Below are 20,697 nucleotides of genomic sequence, written 5' to 3'. Positions count from 1 at the left end.
GGGAGTGCAGAGAAGGATGAAATCTGGGAACAACTTGGCACAATTATATTTTATGGACAGGGAAGAGTCAGGCCTGGAACCTACAGGTGGAAAGTAGTGGGAAATTCACAAAAGATGGGCAATGGATTGGTTCATGGACTTGGGTGTGAGTTGGGGATGTTGGAAGCAGAGGCTGGAGCGAGATGAGATTGACAAGTCAGGAAAAATAAATCCAAATCTGGCTGCAACACTGATCATTCTTTTATTTCCACAGATGAAATACTGAAATGGTGACAATTTGTAAATGATCCCATATTCAGTTTGGTTAAGTTTGGACAGGACCATTTCCAAAGGACTTTTCACAGAATCAGTTTGAAAATATTTAGCTTATTAGTCTAGAAAGAAAAATCCTTAAAATAAATTCCCCTATTTGTTTACCAACTCTTCATTTCTATTTGGAGTCTCTCCAGGCCCCACACATTTACTTTTCACTTGAAATTTAACTTTTAGTCTCTACATGTTTTCTATTCTACCATTTCTGTATTTTCTTCCTGTAACTCAAGGTTTTTCCTCCCATGGATATCTTTAAAATGTGCTTGTCTCCTCTTAGTAGGTTTTCCTTCTAAAATCTATCTATCTGTAAATTTATATTTTTTGCTTAAGTTGTGATTATCCCTTTATTTCACTTCAACTGAAAGTAGAAGCCAACAGATTTCAGCTTTTCCAATTCTAGTTACATAATATAATAGAAATCAATCTCAAATTTTCTATGTTTCTTTAAATTGTGGGAGAAGGGTCCTTTTATTTAATCTTCCCTTTTTGCAAGTTCTCTGACTTTTCTACTGACTTTATTTATAATACCAATAGTTTCCAACCAACAATGGAGACCATGGCCTGACAACTGGACAAAATATTTGAAATCACAGGTATCCTCAAGGCATGTGGTTTCTTTTTTTGCCCATTTTTCACCGTTCCCGTGTCTTAAATCTTTGCTTGAGATGAGAGGCCAGATGATCTAGTCTTCTGGAAACGACTAAGACTTGTAGGTGCTTGATTTATTGTTTTACTTCACAACATTTGCCAGGGACAACTTTTTTTGGTGGTGGAAGGAGAAGGAGAAAAGGTCTGCATTTATTGCAGAAAAACCCTACAGGTATGGTCACACCCATGTAGAAACAAGGCTTCTCTGGAAGTGGGAGGGAACAGGAAGTGGAGTGCCCTCCTCCTGGTGGCAGCAGGCAGCTAACAACCTTCCAACGTGGTAGGAGCACTCCCTGCATCGGAACCCTCAGAGACCAGTCCTAAGCCTTGCTTGCCGGTAAGTACGTACCCACTTGGGGCTGGGTGGTACTTCCGAATTGCTCAGGGTGGCAAAGCTTGATGGATAAGGTTCTCAATCATTTTAAAAATGATCTAAGAGAGAGCAGTCAGGCTCTTTTTAAAATGTACCATAACTTTCCATGTGTTAATTTATCCTTAAAATGGGGGTCCCTACACCAAACATCTGGAGGAAGTTGCCATCAGGAAGATTTCATCCACTGTTGGCTTTGCAGGTGATGGTGCTCAGGAAGGTGGAGTGTGGTGAGCTGCTTGCTGAGGTCTCCCTGACACAACCAGGCTGTGGAGATGTGTTCCCCTGCTCTCTCCTCCAGGTATGCCAGCTCCTCCTGCTGAAAACAGCTAAGCCTGCTGTTTGGAGTTCTTAGAATCCCAGCCCCCAAGGAACCTCTCTAGGGGCAAGCTGACTTTACATTGGGAACTGTATTTCCCAGACCCTGACAGGCTTTGTAGCTTCTGGACTGACTTCTGCATCTGTTCAGAGGAACAGCGAGTCTCTTCTACATTAGCATCAGTCTCTGTTCGCTTCTACCCACACTGAGGGAGATCCAGTGAGGCCCTCGCTCTGGTATTCTGGACAGCCTGAACCCTGAGGTTGCTCCTCCTGCCTCCAAAGTGCATCACACAGGTCTCCGGGAGCACCGAAGCAGTGGAAGCAGCCAGGAGAAGAATCAAGAGAATACCTGAAATTCTCAGTATTCAAAAACACCTGTGGTGCTGGTTGAGGTACTGAACACTGAGCTCACTGGAAAGCTTTTTATTAATAATTGCTTCACTGAGTTATCCTGTCTTCTGGCCCAGCCAAGGAGGGATCAGCACGTATCCGGGTCATGGAGGGAAAGTACAGGCGAGCCCCAAAGGCCATTTTACTTGGCTCTGACTCACCCTGACTCTCCAGTGAAGCAGAAAGGAGGAAACATCACACCACCCAGGTGTGGCCAGCCTTTGACCACTATTGCAAATCCCTGAGAGTCACCCAGTCCCTTCCCAAGTACACTTTTAGCTTTAGAGACTTCTGGCTCAAGGAAAGCTGTAAAGTGGAGACAGGATGAGGCGGGAAGAAGAGGAAGAGGACGAAAACAGGATGAAGGCAAAAGGGCGCTTGGAAGTGAAGGAGGAGGAGGAGATCAGTGAGGCGGGAGAACCTGTAGCCCCTTTTGTCGGTGCCACGCCCACCCCGATGCCCCACAACAAGGGGACTCGGTTTTCTGAGGCCTGGGAATATTTCCACTTGGCCCCTGCCCGTGCCGGGCACCACCCCAACCAATATGCCACCTGCCGCCTGTGTGGCAGGCAGGTGAGCCGGGGCCCTGGGGTTAACGTGGGCACCACAGCCCTCTGGAAGCATCTGAAAAGCATGCACAAAGACGAGCTGGAGAAGAGCGGCCACGGTCAAGCTGGGCAGCGTCAGGACCCCAGGCCTCAAGGGTCGCAGCTCCCCACGGGTATTGAGGGAGACTGGGCCAGGCTCCTGGAGCAGATGGGGGCCCTGGCTTTATGGGCCAGCCAAAGAGAAAAGGAGCTTCTGAGGAGGGAGAGGGCGGTGGAATGGCGGGAGCGGGCAGTGGAGAGGAGAGAACGAGCCCTGGAGGAGGTGGAAAGGGCCATCCTAGAGATGAGGCGGAAGGTGAGGGCTGAGAAGGAGGCCTGCCAGAGAGAGAAAGACCAGTCTGGGGCAGCTCACCCCTTTCATTTTGTTTAAACGGGGGCTTGGGAGAAATTTATTCTGAAAACACTGACTTTAGACCCATAGCAAAAAAGTCCTTTTAGTTCCAGCTTAAATATACAGGAAAGTAGCTTGGTAGGATTTTGTTTTTAAGAGAAAGAACAGTATGGGTTATTCTCAGCCTGTCTGAATTGGCCAAATGTTTATCTTAGCTAAGGTTCCTTAGAACAGTATTCACAAAAACTTTAAAATATACTAACCATGGGTCTGTGAGTTATTTGGGGGCAGAATGTACCAGGCTGTCAGCCTCAATGAGTGGAAATAATGGGATTTATGCCTAGCACTTGGTTTTGGTGGAGCTGAAGGTTTTGATGGTTGAGACTGGATGGGTGGCTGGGATATGCCTATGTGGCCAGCTCATTCTGGAGACCCCAAGATGAGCAGAGCTCAGGCTTCCTGGGACAAGGTGTTTGCACACGTTCTGGTGTTGATTTAAGAACTGGATGTAAAGCTGGTTCTGTGGGACCCAGCAGTGGAAGAAAAAAAGAAACGTGGGCCTGAGATCTCCAGACTCTTTCAATGTATATCTTTCTCCCATTATTGCAGTCTTATATTAAAGCTGTTTTATCAGAATAACCCATCTTAATCCTGTAAGTCCTTCCAGCAATCTAACAGATAAGTAATTAATGAATAATTATCACAGAGAATTAAAGACTTTCCAATTCACTTGAATTAAACATTAAGAGTAGAGCATATAAAAATTTGTTCATATTTTAAAAACATAATTCAATTTCATATTAAGCTTTGTTAAAGGAGGAGTTTGTGAGGAGGAGGTGAAAGAAACTCAGAAAGAAAAAGAAAAAGGTGGAGAGATGGGCTATATAAGGAGAAAGAACGAAGAGAGGCAGAAAACTGAAAAAGGGACAGAGAAGTAATGTGAAGATGAGAAAGACAGCTCCCAGAGAAAGTTCACCATGGAAAGGTAAGATACCTTGACTGTCTGGGAGAATGAAGGGCAGAGAACATTTTCTTCACTTCTGAGGTCAGTTTTAATGAGTAAAGTTGCTTTTGTTTTGTATCCACAGACTACATGGATCACTCATTCATTTAAACAGTAGGTTTCAGATTATATGCCTCAGATTATTGGCATTACGTGCCAATGCTTTGTTCTCCAATTTTTTGAAAGCTGTTCATCTTTAAGTATTCAGAGATGCTTTGAAAAAAGGAATCCAGTGGTCCATAAGGAGAGGTAAATTCCCTGGGCTGCTGAGAACATGTTTAAAATGTTAACACAGGATTTGAATAGGATCAACCTGGAAACCACTCTGGTCTTTGTGCTGGAGCTGATTTGTTTTGGATGATTCCTATTAAATCTTATTATTTACATATATTTAAAACTGGGTTGGGAGTGGGGAGGAGGGTATGGTGAGAGATGCAGAGGACAAGTGGAGACTAAGCCAGTATCTCATCTTGTAGATAGCGTGAGTGCTTTCAGTCACTCATCTCCCTAAAGCAGACAAGATGTTGGTATAATAATGGCATCTTGCCTTATTCGGGCCTTACCTACGTGGTTCCTTTCTACTGCTTGTTCTTAGACTTGTCAGCAGCTCTAACAGCCATATCTTGTCTTCCTTGTGAGCTGTTTGTGGAAAAGACACAAGTCCAAACACCAGACGTGAAAAACGCACACTGTAGTGTAGTCTTGTATTTCCCTCTTTTTCTAGAAATGTGCCTGATATTAAAGCTTTCACTTCCCTTGTGGTTTCCCCCCCAAAAGTGTGTTGCCCCTTTGAGGACTGTCTCCACCTGTGGTGAAAGCTCAGGGCTCACTGCTGCAAATGATGGTGGTGGCTGGTCATCACCTGGCTGGAGATATGGACTCAGGAGCCTTATTTTAATGCCACAAAGAGCTAGGAGGGAAAAAGAGGCTGCGATATCTAAAACACACACACATAAGGAATAGAGTTTAAGAAGGACAAGAAATCCGCAGAAACTCAAGTTTTGTAAAACCAAAATTAAATAAACATGAACAATCAAATTCTGTAAATAGCTAATGGAGCTCTCCTGCTAAACTCTGATGTTTGGTTTTAAGATTACAGTGTCTTTTTTCCATGAGTCTTATTATTTTAACCTCTCTTCCTTTTTCAGGCATTTTAATCCCATTTGCTTTTGCTTCCTGTTTCATGTGAAGTAGTTTTTTATTTGTTTGTTTTCTAGTTTTTTCCCTAAATTTTATAAAACATGATAGAGAGTGACAAGGAGAGGACCCCATGGAGATGGTCAAGTAAAAGCACAGGCAGCAGGAAGAGTCTGCATCGTGGAAAGACTGCCCTGTTGAGTAGTTTTCCTGTATCTCTCCTGTGTCTTCTTTTGCTGCATTATCAGAGTGGATATAGAGGGCTATGGGCTGTGTTGGCAGGCTCTTCAGCCCAGTATCTTTTTCTCTAGAGCAAAAATCTGCTACATGTGCAGGGAGTGGGGGTAGCTGTTGAAGTTTAGGTTAAAGACTCCCTTTCTTTCCATGGAGCTGTGGCAGCAAGGCTGTGTGCCATGTTGGGGGCCCTGGCAAAGCCAAGCCCTTGAAAATATGCAAGAACATGACATCGATAGGGGGTGTGACAATGTCAGTGTCACTCTCTAGCATGTCTAAGCCTGAAAGGCTTCAGTGTTAGAATTATCAGGGGACTTTTCTCTTCTACAGGAAAACTAAATTAACCATACACTTTGTAACTTTAACTGGTGACACTGGAAGACACAGTTCAAATCCCTATTGCTCTAACACAGGGCTCCTGGTGTAGTGAAAGTGTAGCACCTAGTAAGGCATTCCATAGGTGCATGATAATTTCTAAGAGATGAAGGAATGGGGATAGGAAATTACCATTACTGAGCACTTGTGGTTGCCAGATGGTAGATACTTTGCATATGGTTCTCTCATTTGGTCCTTAGGTCACCATTGTGAGGTTGGAATCATTGTCCCTGTTCACTGATGAGGAACCTAAGAATCTGAGGTCTAAGGCCCAGAATTAATAGTGATGAAGGAGAATTCAGGCCAAGATCTATCAAATTCCACAATCTATATTCTGCCATTTCATTATTCCCCATTGTCTCTGAAAATCAGTCACATAGTAGATTTATGAATATACATACAGAGGAAGGAATAAGTGAAAGAGAGTGAGTGCATGATAAATAGTGGCAGGGAAAAAAGACATTTCTGAGACACTGACTCTGTGCTATTTACTCATTACTGTGGATAAATCTAATGTACCTAAGAACCCAACATAATATTTATTATGATCCTGGCTTTAGAAATGGGTTAGTTGAGACACGTAGAGCTTAACTACTTGATGAGGCTATCTTGCTGGTAAAGTGGTCGAATCAGGATTTGACCTCATTTCTATTGGCCCCTGAAGCATGATCTCCTTGCTATGCAGTTCTGCCTGGGTATGGGCATGCTAAAGTCTCATCCTAGTTCTGCCTTTTGTTAGTGGCTTAGCCGGTGGTTTAGACTCTCCAAACCCAGTTTCTCATCTGTGATTTGACAGATCTCTACCTATTTCAGAGGCTTATTGGGAGTATCATGTGGTAAAAGTATGTGAAAGGGCTTTGAAGAATTTATATGCTATTAAAAATACAATGGGGATTATAAGAATATCAGAGTGAGAAATTGCTAATGTTTGGCAAGGTCTTAAAAGATCCATGGACAAGCTGTGTCCTGCAGCTGATTATGTGGAGTTGTGAGAGATTATTCACTAATTCCTCAGGAAGGAACATTCTCTGGTTTTTCTAGTTAGTGCCTAGAGAAGTATGGGTACAGAAGAGAAAATCTGATGACACGTAAGACAAAGTCCTTTTCTTAAAAACTGAAATTCTTAGATCCAATCTTGTGATTGGAAAGTTGGGAAAGGTGGTGTAGGAAATGAATTAGAACAATACATGGACTGAGTCCACATTACTTGTAAATATTGGCCCAAGAAACTACAGGAAAATCCTCACCAGAAACAAAAACACCTACCAAACATTATATCATGAGATTATCTTTTATTTAAACTACTGAAGTGAAGTACACTAATAAACTTGAAAATTAATTGTGGCAGAACCAAAAAATGGAAACCTTTTCTATGTACCCAGGATTACAATAACAATCTAAGAGACCCATCCATAAAATCTACAAAAGATACAAAGACTTGGATAATACACTCATCTAAAATCATACCACAGAGCCTGAGTTATGATTTGTATGCAGCTGTCAAATTACATGACTGATATTCAGTGAAAATATGACAAGATATCATAAGTTATTTAATATTCTTCTGGCTAGAAGAAACTAGGAGTATAATTTTCTCTAATCCCATTTAATAGGACATGTTTGAAAATTAATGGAGAATATTCATTTTACTTGGGGTTTTGAAAAGTTTGAATGAAGTCATAATGTCACAAGACAGCTGAGTAACAACACATAATAGTCAATGAAAATGCTTATTAAGCACTCTATATCAAACAATGAACTAAGAACTTTTCACACATTATTTTGTTCCATTCTTAAAAACAACATGCTGCTAAGACACTTCAGTCATGTCCAACTCTTTGTGACTCTCTGGACTGTAGCCCTCCAGGTTCCTCTCTCCATGGGATTCTCCAGGCAAGAATACTGGAGTGGGTTGACATTCCCTTCTCCAGAGGACCTTCCTGACCCAAGGATCAAACCCATGTCTCTTGCATCTCCTGCATTAACAGTCAGGTTCTTTAACACTAATGCCACCTGGGAAGCCATCTTAAAAACAACAACAATATGCAAAAACTCTCCTCATCCCTTTCATATACATGGGAAACCTGACTACAAAGATGTAATAATTAATTAGCACAAGGTCACAGCCAATAGGAGGAAGAGCTGAGAAGTGAGACCAGATCCCAAAGACTAGAGGCTGGGAACTACCTGCAAGAAATTAAAGTCAGATTCCAATTTCCTTTTCCTCCTTCCCTTCCTATATTGCCTAAAAATAGCCAGAATTCTGAAAAAGTTCAGATGGGCACATTTCCTCTTATCACTTAAAAATAAAAACACTGGGAAAGCTGATATAGGAAATGAATTAGAACAAACTAGTGTCAGCTGAGCAAAACCTCCTTCTTACATCAGTATTCACACTGCTTTCCACCCTACGTTTCCTTCACTATCTACTTCAATTTTTAGTCAACAGAAATGTAAACAACTGAGACAATTTTTCCAGGAAATTTAAGGACTAAGGATCACAAGATCATACATTCTGACAGCCCTAAGGCAGAAAATAAGGATTCCTTTTTGGTTTCTAGAATCCAGTTCAGTTCAGTTCAGTCGATCAGTCATGTCCAACTCTTTGTGACCCCATGAACCGCAGCATGCCAGGCCTCCCTGTCTATTACCAACTCCTGGAGTTTACCGAAACTCATGTCCATTGAATCAGTGATGCCATCCAACCATCTTATCCTCTTCTCCTTCTCCTCCTGCCCTTAATCTTTCCCAGCATCAAGGTCTTTTCCAATGAGTCAGTTCTTTGCATCAGGTGGCCAAAGTATTGGAGTTTCAGCTTCAGCATCAGTCCTTCTAAAGAATATTCAGGACTGATTTCCTTTAGGATTGACTGGTTGGATGTCCTTGCAGTCCAAGGGACTCTCAAGAGTCTTCTCCAACACCACAGTTCAAAAGCATCAATTCTTCAGTACTCGCTTTCTTTACAGTCCAACTCTCACATCCATACATGACTACTGGAAAAGCCATAGCCTTGACTAGATGGACATCCCTTTGTTGGCCAAGTAATGTCTCTGCTTTTTAATATGCTGTCTAGGTTGGTCATAACTTTCCTTCCAAGGAGTAAGTGTCTTTTAATTTCATGGCTGCAACCACCATCTGCAGTGATTTTGGAGCCCCCCCAAAATAAAGTCTGCCACCATTTCCACTGTTTCCCCATCTATTTGTCAGGAAGTGATGGGACCAGATGCCATGATCTTCGTTTTCTGAATATTGAGCTCCAACTTTTTCACTCTCCTCTTTCACTTTCATCAAGAGGCTCTCTAGTTCTTCTTCACTTTCTGCCATAAGGGTGGTGTCATCTACATATCTGAGGTTATTGATATTTCTCCTGGCAATCTTGATTCCAGCTTGTGTTTCTTCCAGCCCAGCATTTCTCATGATACTCTGCATAAAAGTTAAATAAGCAGGGTGACAATATACAGCCTTGACCAATCAAATTAGCTTACCTTTATTCCTATCAGAAATTAATTGGATTAAGGTCCTTTGAGAAAACATTCTGAGCAATGAGGCAAATGAACACACCTTGACATATTATACTGTCAATTTTCAAAGGCTTTAATGTGACTCACCTCTCCAATGACATCCATGGAGTTATTTTCCACAATCATGGGGATTTCCGGCTTAGCTTAAAGGCAAATAAAACAGTTAGTTAGTGGTCCTGAATGATACCCTGCCTGGTCACTAGTGTGTGTGTGTGTGTGTGTGTGTGTGTGTGCGCGCGCACATGCATGTGTGTGAAAAATTCATAACTCATCAGATATTTATTAAACTCCCACTGTGTTCCAGCAGTATATTAGATGCCAAGGAAACAAAGGTAGACACATCATATTCATTGAGAAATTTACATTTACATGGAAAATGCATGTACAAAAACTAGAAATTAGAATTGATATAAGAACTGTTTTTAGGGACATGTAGGATTTGAAGAAAGCTTTTAAGAGCAGCTGCTAACCCAATCTTGGGGAATAAGAGGAGGCTTTTGGAAGAGGGGACATTTGATGCTTTAAAGATGATTATGGGTGAGTCAGGTGAAAAGGGCTTTTTCAGGTGGCTTAGTGGTAAAGAATCCACCTGTCAATGCAGGAGATGAGGGTTTGATCCCTGAGTTAGGAAGATTTCCTGGAGAAGGAAACGGCAATCCACTCCAGTATCCTTGCCTGGGAAATTCTGCAGACAGAGGAACCTGGTAGGCTACAGTCTGTGGGGTTGCGAAATGGTTGGGCATGACTTAGCAACTAAACTGCAACAAGAGGAGCAGGTGAAAGTAGGAATGTGAGGGAGGGGAGGGGACAGGCAGTGGGCAGAGAAAAGAGAGGAACAGTCTATGTGCCCACAGGTCTAGAAATAAAGCATAAGTTAAGGCCCCTGAAGGGAACTGGGAAAACACCTGGTTCTTATTTAGTTGCTTGGCATCAGAAAAGATCAGGGACTGTTTCACTGATTTTGTTGTTCTGCTAAACTGTAAGTTCCTAAAGCCAGGATGCTTTATTCATCTCTCCATCTATAGCATTGATAATGCACAGCATAAAACAGACATTGAGAACATCATGCTGAACTGAAGTAGCCTCAAGATAAGTTGAGTATAACAGACATAGTCCTCTATGAACCAGTGGATAAAATATTAAGACCCTTGTCACGGCTACCATCAGTGTCTGCTACATCCACTTAGCCTCTGCTGCATCCACACAGCCTCTTGCTGGGCACACCTATGACTCTCTCCTGAAGATTTGCTGGGGTTATGGACACTCACTCAGTCCACAAACAGGGCAGACTGGAAGTCCCAGAGGGTTAATGGTGGTAGTAGGTGGGGAGTTGTGGATAATGCCCCAGCTTCCTCACCTTTGTCGCGGATAACTCTGATGCGTGTTCTTCCACAATGTCCCAGTGGGAGTGAGCTCTAAGCCCACATTGCTAACTGGCTTGATTATATACATTTTATTATCTTCCTTCCCTTCCTTGACATATTTTTCTCACTCCTATATTTCCTAGGATTATCTCTCTAATAAATTAATTCAAATCCTTGTCTCAAAGTTTTCTTTTAGGGGAACCCAAACCAAGATACAATAGTAATGGGAGAAGCCCTATTTCTGACCTCTTATTAGCAGCAAATGCTGGTAGAATGAAGGGCCTGAAAGCAGGAACAAGTATACTAAAATTTGCAGGGGTGATAGATAGAAACAGATTATTCGGGGGGAATCAAGATTGTGGGAGAACAAACTTGTGATGGCAGGGGACTCCCCATAAGGAAGGTCAAGTCATAGGAGACTAGTGAGGGGGATCCAGGAAGTGGCAGAGGGGAAGCTTCCAGTTTATGGTCTGGTAGAGAACAAAGGTGTTCAGGAAGGAGAAATAAACTGGATGAAGGGCTTGTAGAATGGCTCAGTGACACATATGAGTATTTATTTCAAGGTTTTCGTGTTTTTATTTTTGGCTTATTCTATTTGAGGAATCACCTGGGGACGCAGAGTGGGTCCTGAATAAGATATGCAGTATAACTCTGTGCCAGGATCACTATGATATACACTTGGGTGACACCCCAAATAGATTAAAGACTGGATAAGACTGTCCAAACACAACCTATCTGGCTCATTTGCTAAAGGAGAAAATCAGAAAGCAGAAAAGTCTAGTTATTTGAACAAGTCAGCAGTGTCTTGTATTTTTACATATTCACTGAAAGGAGTTCAAAGAAGAAGCAAACAAAAATATAGAGGCAGAGAGATGTGGAAGGGCATAAGGATGAGATGGAAAAGAGTGAAAAGCATTCTAGACCAAGATGAAGATACTTTAATGCAGCAAAGAGATACAGGACATGGTTTAAATGTTGACAGGGCAATTAGATCGAGTTATGGTACAAAAATCCCTGGTCAAATGGGACACAGTTTGCCTAACACAGAATTATTTCTTTTCACATCCTGGATGACTGCCTCCATCGATTTGCCAATAGTGAGGCCAGATGAATCAGTCTCGTGTTTGGGCTAAGACAGTCACACCCCATAAATGAGAGAATGGTGTTATCAATCAAAGAGATGAACAGTCTTTCCAACTCATCACAGGACACTGTCTAGGCCCCATAGGGAACCTGATCACGGGGGCAATTGATTCTTCCCTAACCCATCCCAGAGGTGAGACAGAGAAAGACAGAGGTAAGGAAGCAGCAAGGGAAGGAAGGCAAGAGAAAGACAGTGCGAATCAAAGAAAGACATATAGGAAAAGCTATCGGCAAGAGACTTCAAACACATTTTGGCTGCAGCTATTTCCTTATTTATGAACTAAAGGGTTTTCATTTCCTTTAAAATACTGGATTGTGTGATCTCTAGTAGTAATTCAATAAGATTCTAGATAAAAACAAAGATTTTTCACTTATCCTATCATTTGGTTAACTGAGAAAAAAATCTACCAGTCCATGCTCTTAGGTTTTGTGAATTATTTTCTCTTTTACCTCATTTTCAAAAACAATGAATTGCTCATCCACATCACTGCCTTCCTCTTGGCCTTCATTTAAAAATGATGTTTTAATAAAAAAATAAATTCAAAAAATAAAAATAACAGAAAAATGATGTTTTGAGAAACACAGTTCTTGGTCACAAAAATGAAAAATATCTAAAGCCAACAAGTTTCTATTAATTAATATTTCCTTGCATCACTGAACAAAACAGAATTTTCCCATTTCCCTTAAATTTGCAACCTGCAGAGTCTCTGTAGTCTGATTGAGGCCACAGTGAATATTTCAGCTAAGCCCCACTTTCCTGCAAATGCAGGGTCAGAGGGCCAGCCCTGCAGGTTTCTTTGCTGGAGGAGCTGGACAGTCTCTCACCCCAGCTGGCCTTGGTGGGGGCGAGAGGACTCCTGCAGAGTTTCTTTGGAGCTGTGTTTGTCGTCTACCTTTTCTCACACTGGTCTTATTCCACCTTGCTCCAGCAAGCAACTAATACAACTAGACAACTAAGCAATTAGATTGTGGCAGTTATAACGAAAGAGACTTCCCGTATTCTCAGGAGATGTTAAAACCATAAAGTAGTGGTCATATGGAAAACCATAAGGTAGTGCTCGTAAGGTAGTGGTTAGTGGTCACCAGGAAACTGATGATCTATGGCAGCTGAATCATCATTCTTTAGCTTCCTTCCCTCGTCCCCACCCCCAACATGAATGACAAGTGTCAAGACAAACAGAACTCGAGAATGGGGACTCTTGAGTGGCTGCTCTCTAGCTAACAGAGTGTTTCATCTTTGGTGGGGGAAGAATCTGGAGACAGTAACAGGAGCATGGCAGGGACTCCAGAGAACAGAAACTCTTACCAAAAACCTTGACTGTGGTGGAGCTCCTCAAGACTCTGCCAGGCCTGACTACAACGTGGCAGGAGAACTTCCGGCCATCATCGTGGATTTGGACTGGCGAGAGGTAGAGCCCGTAGTCTGTACCTATCCGGACTCTGTCTTTAAATAACGCGGAATTGCTGATGGGGTGACCTCCAGCGGTAAGTGTTTTCTGAGTTCCATTATCCTCCTGATGAGACAAAATGGTTACCAGCTTTGAGCGCTCAATCATGCCAGCTCTGGACTAGGCATTCCACACAGAGTAATCCAGTTGTACTTTGTGACAACGGAGATGATGAATGAAGAATTGAAATTAAGAGATATTGAGTATGTTACTAGAGAAAGTATCATTACACTCAACTTTCAATTTAAAATATACTGTCATTCTCTCCTAACACGAATAGAAATTGCTGCTCTTCTGATTAAAACTTCTCCTCCATCACCTTTCATGAGCTGCATATTGACAGTGGGATTTGGGGGAGGGTACAGCCCTGGGAATTAATGTCAGGTCATAATTCTCATTTCAATTTCTGAAATCATAATGCTAGGATATTTTCAGGGGGCTGTATCAGTTTTACTCATTAAATTTTCACTGAACTGGATGATTACAATCATCCTTTCTTCCCAGCATTCCTTTAGAAAAGCTCTCACTTTAGCTCCACTTGGAATGAAGACTAGGATGAGGTAAAGAGAGACTCCTAAAATGCAAAGTTTAAGGATGCACTCACTCTCAGGGTCTTATAAGTGCAGGAAGGGCACTGAAAGAGGGTGCCTCCTTAAATACTGTGCCCTTTGGCAACTTCTAGCCTCTGCTCTTATTTCTGTGTCTGTGACCTTCAAAGAGGACACATAAAGATTGGGCTATAAATGCTAATCTGAATTTGGAGATCAGAGTTTAACTGGAGTACTTGGTTCCTCTAGTCCATATTCTTTTATAGGTCTATGGAAAATGCTCCCATCATTCTTGTCTTATCCTGAATTTCATGGACAAGGTGTCACAGTGTTGGTCAGTGTCAGTGCATGTGCTGACTAAGGGTCTAATGAGGAAGGGACTCTTGAGGGGCATAAATGTCAAGGAAGGTTATGACTTTATATTTATACTCCTTTATAACTCAGCATTTTCAACTGAGTGCTTTGAACACATTTTGATGCACAGCTTCTTCTCTGGAGATTCTAGTGCAGTTGTTTTGGGATAAGCCTCATCCCAGGGCACTTTTTTAAAAAGGTCCTTGGAGAAGCCAGGGCTGAGAACCACTGGTCTAATGCCAAACAATAGGTGAATCATTATTTGTAGGGGCTGGGGGAAAATGCAAGGAACTGAAAAGGAGAAGGCTGAACAGGGATGCATTAGATGGGAAAGAAGTCATGAAACAATGAAAACAAAGGTCTGTGACTTGGAATCTCTAGTTCAAAAAATTAGACAGATTCTGCATTGAAGAAAGGAAGCTAGGTGAGGGAGAGAATTCAAGTATGAGCTGGGAGCAGAACAGGAAGTGTAAACAGGAAGACAGACTTCTTTTATGGTTTATATAGGTATTTCCAGAATACACTTAGTAGAAACTCTTACATAAGGCACCATTTTTCTTGGTACCAGCTTTACCTGCAAATAGATAGTACTGCCTGCAGAGAATCACAGACTTACTCCTGAAGCAAAGTATGTACCCACATAAAGATGGACCTGATACTTTGGGTTGCTGTATTCCTAACAAGAAAGAATACAGAAAATTAAAGGGAGACAGGGGCCTCCGATTATGTTCTGGAGAAGGGGCCCCAAAAGGGGCCCTAAGTATTGGGTGGTGACAGCAGAAGAAACAGGAAGGCATTTCACTCAGCCTCTGTGATCTTGAGGCCAGTATATAAATCCCCGATATATGAACATTCGTGCTGTGAACTTTCAAAGATGGGGACATGCGTTTGCATGTTTAATCATGTAAATTAGTTCACGTGTCTGGTGTACATTGTCATGTGCATGCATTCTCTACAAGGGGTTGTGCTTTTGTGCACTTACTTTGTGTAACTTACTAATGAAGACCTGATGGAACTGGAGGCCCAGAGAGAGAACAGAGACCAGAGGAAGAAGAAGAAACCAAAGAACCAAAAAGATTCATGACATGGGACACAGCAAGGGGACGTTCTTTATTTGAGGTGGCACTGTTAGCTTTTGAGGCACAGGACCCAAATGTAGAACAGTATGCAAAGGCTGCAGCAGTCACTTAGAATGCAATCCAGGGCTATCGTGTCATCTATGATCAGGAAAAAAAGAGCTGCTACCCAGACATCACTGGATCATTTTTTCAAGAGGGTACATAGATTTGAATCCAGCCAAGAATGAGAAACTGTACCATCGTCAGGCGTGAGTGAAACTGCAGCTTTCTCTCCATCTCCTATTGCTGACAATCCTTCAGATCTATCCTCTCCCCCTTCTACTCCCTTCTCCAGTCAGTAACTCTTCTTGGCTGTTCACTTGATGCCAGCCCCTGTGTGCCAGCTGTTGCACTATACTACTGTACTTTTCAAGGGACTGTCCTGTAAGATTGAAAATGTTTTTTTTTTTTTTTTTAATGTGTGTGAAAAGTTATAGTATGGTACTGTATAGCTGAATGTGTTAGTTGGGTACCTAGGTTAACTTTGCTGGACTCACAAACTGGACTTACGAAAACACTCTCAGAATGGAACTCGTTCATATGTAGGGAACTTACTATGTAAGGAAGCAGGCTCGCCCTGCAGGTCCTTCAGTACAAGCTGTTTCACTGTTCTTGTTTTATGCAAGGGACTGTTTCTGTGAGAATCAAGAAGTTCAAAATGCTTGATCTTTTAGTAAATGCCTTGCCATTTGGAAAGTTTCCATCTGTCACTTTGTTGTGGGAAGATATGTGGTCAGAGGCTGAGGTTGGAGATTGGTGAGAATACGGCTTTTTACTTGTTGTGTATCTGGGAGTGACTGGCCAAAGTAGTTTAACTGATGGAGAAAAGATATTTTTAAAAGAAATCAGGCTTAGGTTTTTTTGCTTGTTTTGGGGGAGTTCGACTTCTATAGAGGAGGGATTTGTCCCTTCATTGGGAAAGATGGATTTGGTTGCAAAGTGTCCCTGTAACCTATAACATCAAGAGATCCTGAGAGATTGTAGAAGCTCCAGATATAAAGGGGATGGGGCAAGAACCTGCATGTGAGCACTTTCATGGAGCAAATGGGAAGAGAGGTGACAAAAAGCAGGCAAACAATGAAATATCTAGTGCTGGGAGAGGGAGAGACAATACTATTATTGTGCCCACAACTAAATTACTATTACTAATACTATTACTATTTAGTATTACTACTAAATACTATTAATATGACCACAACTAAATCTTAACATTATTAGTCATAGCTTAAGTTTATTTAGCACCTACTTTTAGGTGCTTTGCCAAGTTCTTTTAAGTCTTATTTAATCCTTAAAACAATCTGGAATAAACCAAGATTACATAACTTGCTCAAATGTCATAGAGAGAAGATACTTAAGTCACAGCACCAAGAAAGAGACAAAAATGTCTCTGAGACATTACATCTTAATAAATCCAAACCATCACAAAACAAATAAAACAGTTTTGTGGATTATCTAGAATGAAAAATTTAAAAGAAATTCCAGGAAGCCAAAGGTTTTTATATAAATGGGAGATCCTGGAGGTGTGGACAGGTTGCTGATTGAAAGGAGCCTTTTATGATATATTGACCTACCTTTAGCTATTTCAAATCCTAAAAAATGATGCTGTGAAAGTGCTGTATTCAATATTCCAGCAAATTTGGAAAACTCAGCAGTGGCCACAGGACTGGAAAAGATCAGTTTTCATTCCAATCCCAAAGAAAGGCAATGCCAAAGAATGTTCAAACTACCACACAATTGCACTTATCTCACACACTAGTGGGAGAAGGCGATGGCACCCCACTCCAGTACTCTTGCCTGGAAAATCCCATGAATGGAGGAGCCTGGTAGGCTGCAGTCCATGGGGTTGCAAAGAGTCGGACACGACTGAGCGACTTCACTTTCACTTTCCACTTTCATGCATTGGAGAAGGAAATGGCAACCAACTCCAGTGTTCTTGCCTGGAGAATCCCAGGGACAGGGGAACCTGGTGGGCTGCCATCTATGGGGTTGCACAGAGACGGACATGACTGAAGTGACTTAGCAGCAGCAGCAGCAGCACACACTAGCAAAGTAATGCTCAAAATTCTCCAAGCCAGGCTTCAACAGGACGTGAATCGTGAACTTCCAGATGTTCAAGCTGGATTTAGAAAAGAGGAACCAGAGATTAAATTGCCAACATCCACTGGATCACCAAAAAAGCAAGAGAGTTCCAGAGAAACATCTATTTCTGCTGTATTGACTATACCAAAGCCTTTGTGTGGATTACAACAAACTGTGGAAAATTCTGAAAGAGTTGGGAATACCAGACCACCTGACCTGCCTCCTGAGAAATCTGTATGCAGATCAAGAAGCAACAATTAGAACTAGACATGGAACAACAGACTGGTTCCAAATCGGTAAAGGAGTACGTCAAAGCTGTATATTGTCACGCTGCTTATTTAACTTATATGCAGAGTACATTATGAGAAATGCAGGACTGGATGAAACACACACAAGCTGGAATCAAGATTGCCAAGATATATCAATAACTTCAGATATGCAGATGACACCACCTTTATGGCAGAAAGTAAAGAACTAAAGAGCCTCTTGATGAAAGGGAAAGAGGAGAGTGAAAAACTCAACATTCAGAAACCTAAGATCATGGCATCCGGTCTCATCACTTCATGGCAAATAGATGGGGAAACAATGGAAACAGTGACAGACTTTATTTTGGGGGGCTCCAAAATCACTGCAGATGCTGACTGCAGCCATGAAATTAAAAGAGGCTTGCTCCTTGGAAGAAAAGCAATGACCAACCTAGACAGCATACAATACTTTGCCAACAAAGGTCCATCTAGTCAGAGCTATGGTTTTTCTAGTAGTCATGTATGGATGTGAGAGTTGGACTATAAAGAAAGCTGAGCACTGAAGAATCGATGCTTTGAACTGTGGTGTTGGAGAAGACTCTTGACAGTCCCTTGGACTGTAAGGACATCCAACCAGTCCATCCTAAAGGAAATCAGTCCTGAATATTCATTGGAAGGACTGATGCTGAAGCTGAAACTCTAATACTTTGGCCACCTGATGTACAGAACTGACTGATTTGAAAAGACCATGATGCTGGGAAGGATTGAAGGTGGAGAAGGGGATGGAAAGGATGAGATGGTTGGATGGCATCATCAACTCAATGGACATGAGTTTGAGTAAGCTCTGGGAGTTGGTGATGGACAGGGAAGCCTGGTGTGCTGCAGTTCATGGGGTCACAAAGAGTTAGACACAAAACTGAACTGACCTGACCTACCTTTGGTGACAGGTGTCCCAGAATACACCTCAACCCTCACCTGATAAGAATGATTCTAGGGTATTTTTTCTGCAAGAAAGACTGGTAGGTGATCTTGCACAGAATCTTTGTTCTTGGCTGTTTTTCTTTTCTTCTTTTGATATTTTTTAAAATAGTAATGTGTGTGAGTGCTCAGTCATGTCTGACTCTTTGTGACCTATAATTGACTCTTTGTGGTTTATAGTCCACCGGGCTCCCCTGTCCATGGGATTTTCCAGGCAAGAATACTGGAACGGGTTGCCATTTTCTCCTCTAGGGGACCTTCCTGACCCAGGGTTCGAACTCCTGTCTCCTTCACTGGCAGATGGATTCTTTACCCCTGCGCTACCTGGGAATCCCTAAAATATTAATAAATATTTCTAAAACTTCATGAAATTTACAACTTGACGGACCCTTACAATAGAATGAGAATGTAGATGTAATTAGCTAGTGTACAGGATATACCTACATGAGTCCTAACACTCAACAAATGTTCAATTAATACTAAATCACTGTCTTACAACCTGAACTGGATCAGCTTGCTGTGAATTCATGAGTATTTACTCTCTGCATGGTTAAATTAAAGAATTATGGAGAGTACTAAAATGAACTCTTTAAAAATTACTTTTTAATATGTATTGAACATAGGTACTGTGTTAAGTTAATCACCAGCTCACAACACCACCATGGGGCTGGTACTATAATTATATAATTACAATAAAATTATAATTGTATTATATAATTATCCCTTTTTGTGGATGACAGAACTAAAATCAGGCTGGGCAACATATCCAAGGCTGTACAGAATTCTGAGACAAAAGGAAAAATATGTGTCCTTATGTGCACTTAGCAAAATATCCTCCCATATTTTGACATATTTAACAGTGGAAAAAGTTAATAAAAACTCTACAGTTTAACATTTGAAAACTGATTTCATAAAGTCATGCATTGTTCAATCTTTTCTCCTGTCCTTGTCAACCTTCATGCCTATGGCCCTAAGGGGGCACCATGCCACAAAGACCCAGGAACCACAGGCTGATTGCGAAAATCCTGTTCCTTGAAGAGCATAGCAGGGTCTCATAACAAACAGAAGACATCGTGCCTTTATTTAAAAATTTGGCATTTTGTTTATCATGGATTTTCTGTAAATTTTGATACTTGAAAGTATTGTGATTACTGGTTTCTTGGGGGAACTTCCTTAAATTTTGCAGCCAAGGTGAAGGCCCTACTCACTTCACCTTAATCCTAGCTCTTAGGTCACACTGCTAGCAAATGCAGATTTGAAAACAGGATTTGAATGCAACAATCTCCCTCTAAAAGCCATGCTGTTAATGACTTTGCTTCTTAGAGCCTCAAAAAGGCTGTAGAACCGACAGTCCTTGACATTTCTGCTGAGAGTCTGTTTGAGGAGAAGAACAAATTCACAAGGAAAACAAAAAAAATCAGGATCCACTGAAGGAAAATAAGTACATAAGGAAATAATAAACAGGAGTTGGATAAAACAATTAGCATGATGAGGGCTGGGAGGGGTCATACTGAATCATGGAAAACTTCTCCTCAGTGTCTCTTAATGACCTGATAAACCCTAAGATAATTTGCAGAAGGGTTCCTATTTTAGTACTGGAATCAGAATTTTCAGTGCAGAAAAGAGACCATGGTACGATCTGATTTAGTGAGGCTACCTCATCGCTGGGCTGCCCTGAGCTCCATGTCAGAGCAGGCGTAGTGCCACAGCACAAGGCAGGCGCTGAGTGTACAGAGCCCATTCAATCAATTCTGTGAACTGCGTCGACTGATACTTCCTTATCTCCTAACTGTTTCTTATCTTCACTTTGCTCTATTTATTCCTCATCCAGTCAGTGCTATCAAAGCAGGCTGCTTGTAAAGCTCCCCATGTCCATTTTATAGAAATCCACAACAATATTTTTTCCAATCAACACAATTGGCTGTCAACATTTTGTAGGTTGGCTAACACTTCCATTTTGATTATGGTGAAGGTAGCTAGGGTCAGAAGCCAGCAGATAGAAGGTGACAGCTGTTTTTTCTGAATAGCTAGGCTTCCCATAGGCATGGAAGACCAATATTGTTTACAGTGTGTGGGTACTGTAGCTTCAGTCATGTCCAACTCTTGTGACCTCATGGACTGTGGCCCGCCAGGCTCCTCTATCCAAGGGATTCTCCAGGCAAAAATACTG

The 20,697-nt window shown here is 41.7% G+C and overlaps 2 protein-coding genes across 4 annotated transcripts in view; one reads left to right on the top strand and one right to left on the bottom strand.

The window, feature by feature from the left end:
• CD96 (CD96 molecule) overlaps nucleotides 1–20,697 on the bottom strand; it is a 98,275-nt gene that overhangs the window by 58,474 nt on the left and 19,104 nt on the right. For all 3 annotated transcript variants that reach the window (XM_061389485.1, XM_061389549.1, XM_061389492.1), the window contains exons 4-5: nucleotides 13,064–13,271; nucleotides 9,338–9,393 (exon numbers count right to left, since the gene is read on the bottom strand). In XM_061389485.1, the coding sequence (XP_061245469.1) occupies nucleotides 9,338–9,393; nucleotides 13,064–13,271 (264 nt within the window). The remainder of the gene's footprint in view (nucleotides 1–9,337; nucleotides 9,394–13,063; nucleotides 13,272–20,697) is intronic.
• Nucleotides 37–3,619, top strand: ZBED2 (zinc finger BED-type containing 2). Its single transcript, XM_061389821.1, has 2 exons — nucleotides 37–1,297; nucleotides 1,533–3,619. The coding sequence occupies exon 2, from the start codon at nucleotides 2,366–2,368 to the stop codon at nucleotides 3,017–3,019; it is 654 nt and encodes a 217-aa protein (XP_061245805.1). The 5' UTR covers nucleotides 37–1,297; nucleotides 1,533–2,365; the 3' UTR covers nucleotides 3,020–3,619.

The sequence above is a fragment of the Bos javanicus genome, chromosome 1 (assembly GCF_032452875.1).
Source record: "Bos javanicus breed banteng chromosome 1, ARS-OSU_banteng_1.0, whole genome shotgun sequence".
Taxonomy (NCBI): domain Eukaryota; kingdom Metazoa; phylum Chordata; class Mammalia; order Artiodactyla; family Bovidae; genus Bos; species Bos javanicus.
This window is presented reverse-complemented; position numbering and strand designations above follow the sequence as displayed.